The sequence below is a fragment of the Mastigoproctus giganteus genome, chromosome 4 (genome assembly GCF_048544385.1).
Source record: "Mastigoproctus giganteus isolate SK-2022 chromosome 4, ASM4854438v1, whole genome shotgun sequence".
In the NCBI taxonomy this organism is placed as follows: domain Eukaryota; kingdom Metazoa; phylum Arthropoda; class Arachnida; order Uropygi; family Thelyphonidae; genus Mastigoproctus; species Mastigoproctus giganteus.
The window spans coordinates 108,234,408-108,240,407 of NC_143578.1; the positions used below are offsets into that span (position 1 = coordinate 108,234,408).

At 32.8% G+C, this 6,000-nt stretch overlaps 1 protein-coding gene across 2 annotated transcripts in view; it reads left to right on the forward strand.

Moving 5' to 3' along the window:
- Positions 1 to 5,759, forward strand: part of Use1 (Vesicle transport protein Use1) — a 128,850-nt gene extending 123,091 nt beyond the window's left edge. For both annotated transcript variants that reach the window (XM_090371726.1, XM_090371727.1), the window contains 2 exons: positions 1,128 to 1,309; positions 5,201 to 5,759. In XM_090371726.1, coding sequence (XP_090227852.1) covers positions 1,128 to 1,309; positions 5,201 to 5,380 — 362 coding nt within the window. In that variant the 3' untranslated portion in view covers positions 5,381 to 5,759. The remainder of the gene's footprint in view (positions 1 to 1,127; positions 1,310 to 5,200) is intronic.
- The last annotated feature ends 241 nt before the right edge of the window (positions 5,760 to 6,000 follow it).

Consider the following 6,000-nt stretch of genomic DNA (forward strand, 5'->3'; position numbering starts at 1 on the left):
AAAAAACCCCAACCAACCTATAGATTCTGTTATAGATTTGTGGATGTGCATATCAGAGTTGCCAAAAGTGTGAAGTCAAGATATTACGGAAACAACAATGAAGAATTGTTTCGCAAAAGTAGATTTTGCTAAAATGCCAATTAACAGAGATGAGAGGGATGAACTATTACAAGATATTGAGCAACCTTGGGAAGAACTGCAAGAGAGAAGTTTTATCAGTGGAGAAATTGTTCTTGAAAAATTTTTAGATGATAATGATATCATAGAAGTTGAATATCCGAGTGACTTCAACATTTTGGAGAGTATTCAAAGAACTAGTGACAATATCGATGGTGAGTTGGATGAAAATGAGGGCAATATTAAACTTTCCAAACGTGAAATGTTGGCAGCATTTCAAACTTTGCATCGAGGTCTTCGGTGTAAAGAAAATGACCAATGACAAAAAATAACCAAACATTTTACAAAATAATTCCTAAACGTGCACTTATATATCATGCATGTAGTACATTTCTTAATATGTATGTATTAATGAATTGTTTTAAAATGTTAGAAAATAGAAAATTTATTCATTCTCACTTATTTATGATTTATTTCCCAATGCTGGATTTAAGTATTTTTCATTGTTGGAAAGGTCATATTTCTTTATAATGAAATTTCTGTTTAACATTTTTTCAAGCAAACAATCGATTTCATTGTATAGAGGTCCGACTGTATTGTTTGACTTGGCTTCTTTTTTTTTTTTTTTTAATAATACTTTTACTCAAAATAATTCTATTATTTGTAGTGTTGGATATATTTTGCTCTTTTTCACATATAGTTTCATCTGTATACTTTTATTAAAGGGCATTTCTTGATTTTTTTAAAAATTATATAAGTTATAGATATTTATGCTTTCCAATATGTGATGTTTTCATTTTTCCATACTCGTTTTAAAACTTACAGGCCTTTTTCTATATTCCTGTAAGTTTGTTTTAATTGATTCAATGCACATTCAATTATTCCAACAAGCTTTACCAAAATACCACTACTGCTAACTCATGGGTTGGATAGTTATGTACCCAGTACATCTGTATACCTTTATATAATTTTTTACGCATCACACCTTTATTCATGTTTCTGAATTCTAGTTAGTAATGGTCTTCGTCATCGTCAGAGCAGTGCAGGAAATCTTCCACCTGAGGATCTAGATGCTGTTCTTCGTTACCATCATAGTATGCAGGAGAAGGCAGCTGAAGACATGGTTTCACTAGTTCAGAATTTAAAGCAGAATAGCCTTTTAGCAGGCCACATTATCCGCAAGGATATTGAGGTATGCTATGTATTAGCATAAATTTAAATATATGATATTTAATCTTACGTAATTGGAATTAAATTCTTGTTTTAAAGTATTGCTTTAAAAATCATGTTATTTAATATTATTTGAACATGTAAATTAAATAATATCACATTATTGGGTTTTCCAACCTTTTAGGAAACATGCCTCTTCTATCTTAAATTTCAGTTCATTATCCTAATGCAGCAGCAGCAGATGTCAAGATTTAGGATTGGTTTTTTTTTTTAGCATAACTTTTCCTGATTTAATTCTTCAGCTTGAATTGATGCAAATTGAGCCATGAATTGATGCACTATGACCAAAATAGTTGCTGTTCCATAAACTTTAAGAATAATGTTTTAATGTTATCAGTTGTTATACAATACAAGTGACCTACAATAAAAATAATAGCATACAGTAATCTATTGTACAATAAAATTTACTTTCCTTTAACTTTCATTATGTACATTCCGGTTATTTGGGACACATCGGGACTAGTGCATTTTAGCGGCTGCTGGAACAGGGATAACCAATATCCCTGTTCCAGCATCAGACTATGCACTAATCATTCATGATGCATGCCTATCAGAATGGACAGCAATCTGGCACTCTCGAACTAATAATAAACTCTTGCAGTTCAAACAGGATCCGAAAATTTGGTCTCCAGTGTCCATATTGTTCTCAAAATCTGACTATCAAACACATTCTCATTGACTACCCCTACCATATACAAGATAGAACTTAAACCCTGTTATCACTGGTCAATCTTGATAAACCAATAACTTTAGAGAATCTCATTGGTGACATGGCAGATATTTCTGTATTTTTCAACTATTTCAAGCTAACGACTTTTTAATTGTTTCCGATTTTACGAAAGTTCCTCATATTATAAATGAATAGGTGCATTATAGCTATAGCAGCTTACGTGCCATCAAATCCCCATAACAATGGCTCACATCTGGTATGGGCTTGGTACACCCAGGGTCCTGAGCTGGATATCATCATTCTCTTTCTTGGTGATTCCCTTCTACTTGTGACTCTCTCTCTCTCTCTCTCTCTCTCTCTCACGGTAACTCAGAAGGGTGTTTTTTTTTTGCTGGTGCAGCATAAGCCTCAGACTTCCTTGCATTATATTGTTAGTAATAATAATAACTACTATTAAGTGTTCTGTAAAGTTATAATTAATTGATGAGAAGATAACTATATTTACTTTTTACTTCTATTAATCAAACAATAAGAAAAAAAACCAAACGTGCCTGAAATGTAATGCACTGCATACATTACTAACTTGTTTAATTTCAGTTATGGTATAGTTAATATTGCTAAAGGTTTTAATTACTTTCAAACACTGATTTGATAATATTGCCATGGATCATTTCAGAAATATTACAGCACCAATCAGGAAAACTGGAAAATTCAATTGCCAGGGAATTAGGTAATATTTTTTGTAATAGGATAAAAGGACAGTATGTGTCCACTGGGAGCCACAGTTAATGTCACCAGTAGACTGTCAGATTTTAAGGGAGAGAGAGAGAGAAAGGTAGAGATCATTATTATTCATGTGGGGAATAATATTACTAAATGCACACAGACTGACAATTTTATTGAATAAATACAGACAATGCTGAAAAAAATCCCACAAATTATGATGTCCTGTTGCACACACATACCTGTGTATGTGTATACACAGGTATGTGTGTGCAACTGGAATGTGTATGTCTGCAACAGGAGCAACCCTGCAAGAATTTTGGGGGAAATATTTATCAGCGTAGCCATCTAAGTAAGTGAACAAATATAGTGCAAGAGTCTTTGTCAGTTTCATTAAGGATGCCTTAGGGATTCATAGGAACAACTAATATATGTATGTATTTAATCTGATGATACGGGTCAAAGTAATGCTTGCACACATCTGATATTAGCAGGATGTGCACTGATGAGGATAGCATGTTTCAAATGAATAGGAAGCTAATACTAGGGGAAGAAAGCTTTGACTTCAGAAGGCATTTCAGGGTGTTAAAATGTACAGGAACCCTTAGTCTCAACTATGCCTACAATAATGTCAGGAGTGTTATCAGAAAAGGAGTAAATTTGAACTGCTGGTTAAGGACAACTAACACTGACATAATAGGACTAATGGAAGCTGGGTGCTACCAGAAATACAGGATAATGAGTTTCATTAATGGAAGCTTGGTGCTACCAGAAATACAGGATAATGAGTTTCATTATGATATATATATATATATATATAATGTATTTTGGAAAGATAAGAAGGGTAAAAGGGGTTGGGGGTGTTGAGCTTCCTATCAAAAGCAGTCTGAGCACAACAGATTCAGAACTTTATGCATGATTGCATAGAATCTGTGTGGTGTGAGTTAGTTGGAAGGAAAAGTAAAATAAGAGTTGGCTATGCTACAGAACCAGAAGAATATGTAAGAGAATATGTCTTTGTGCGCAGATGGAATGGGAAGACAAGTGTGGATGCCTTCTTATGGACATTTCAGTTTACCTTTATTAATTGGAGTAAGAGAACTCACCATTGTGGATATTCTACATTTGATCATCACACAAAGCAGGTGGCATCACAGGATTTGAGTGATCACAGTTCTAGATTGGATGATGAAGAAAAGGTTTGCAGCATGGATTTTAATTTCAAAAAAAAGGGACTGTGGCAGTTCAAGAGCAACAGCTACATTTTTTTTTTTTTCTTTGTGTCAACTGAACATAATGGAGCCATGCTTAACCCTCCACAAGACAGGATACTAATGAGCATGTATTCCCTTCCAACACCATATTTATAGAAATGGCTGATGCAATACCTTTGCTTTGCAACAAACAAAATGACTAATCCAACAATATCCTATACGTTTCACTACAAATGTTACTTTTTTAAGGTGATGCAGTTTTTTTTTTTGTCTGCCACTGTATGTTCAAACTTTTAATAATGTTATTCACTTTGTCAAAATATTTTAATCAGAAATGTCACAGCTTAATCCAGAGTTAACTGCATTCTGTGGAGGGGCAATTTTTTAGTGGTAATACACAAAGTAACTTGCAGGGAGCTTTTTTTCCCTCATTAACATTTGTAACTTCATTTGTAAAGACTAAGGTTATTGAAGTACATCCTGTTGAAATTGATATATCCTGTAAATGCAGAATATTGAGTTCTCCAACCACTCACTTTAAGTAGAAAGAAGATTATTTCTCATGAAACATCTTTGCTCTGATGAGAGGCAAAGTTCTGAAACTTTCGAGAAAATTGTTATATGTGTAACAAACAATACCATTGCCTGAATTTGTTCATTAAAGATGTTGTAATTACTATTTTCTGTGTGTAGAACAATATTTTCATACATTAACTAGAGATGGTTTTCTGGAGTTTTAGACCCTATTTTGAATTCTTATTTCACCTATTTTCATGCAATCTTGATTTTGTACATTGCCATGAAAAACTACTACAAAATGCAACTATCTCTTATTATGGAGGCAATTCACCATAACTTATCTGTATTGCACTATGCACACTTCAAATAAGAAGTATTACTCCAAAGGGAGAAGTATATATATATATTGCTATTTATTTAAAGTGATAGTACAATGTTGAAACAACTCACAGCAATGTACCTTCACAAAAATTTGATTTTTGCTTTTCAAAGCAAATCTAGTTTGCTCATAGCTATGTACGATAATGATTTTTCAGGGCTTAAATATCTAAGCTTTAGTGATAATATTTTGCATAAAACATACACAGGTATTTAGGTAATTAAATTATTTTGAATTAATATTGGAAACCTTGTAAGTGGTTGAGTACGAGACACTTAAGTTTACTATTACTAGGTTATCTTACTGAGAACCGTGTCTTATTGTTTTAAATACTTTCTTTTTTTTTAGACACTTGGATATGCATCTCAGATAGCTGAACAGAACTATGGACAGCTTAAAGTAGAGAGTAGTCGCTTAGAAACACATGCAAAAAGATCTTGTAATTGGTGGGTCTGGCTAATGGTCGGTGTAGTGTGTCTTACTTTCCTGTGGATGGTCATCTTTATAAGATTATTTCCAAAGCGGTGATACTTTTATACCATACCATCACAATTGTCTTGACTAAAACTGTTATTAAATAAGTCTAAAAGCTTGTTTGATACTCATGTATTGATTACTATTTATTAAAGTAACATTTTTATTATAACAACAATACTATAAAAGAAGCTATGTTATTAAAACAGACATATGTATCCAGAGCCATCTGTATCACCCTAGAGGCCTTCCGAGCACTTAAAAACGTTAAAATAAAATGCATAATCTAAATCAGCTCTCAAAGAATAAACTATGAACTATAGTATTTACTTTGAGGAGCACAGGCTTGGTGTGCTCATACACAAAGAATGCTCTGTATGTATGAGGTTTGGAAATAAAGTTCCTGGACTGCTGCAATAAAAAGAACACAAAGGAGCCCAAAAAATGGTTTTTTTATTCAAAGTAATCACCACATGCAGGGCTCCCACTCACAAATTTTAAAAAAACTTAGATTGCAACTTAAATAAACCCAGTTTTCATCATATAGTATAGCAACACAAATAAGATAAAACTTACCATGCAAAAATATATTTTATTTAATTGTAATCAGAATTTTCATCCCATTCAGTTCCCTCCACATTTATTTTTTGAAGTTCTTTCATTTTTTTCAAATG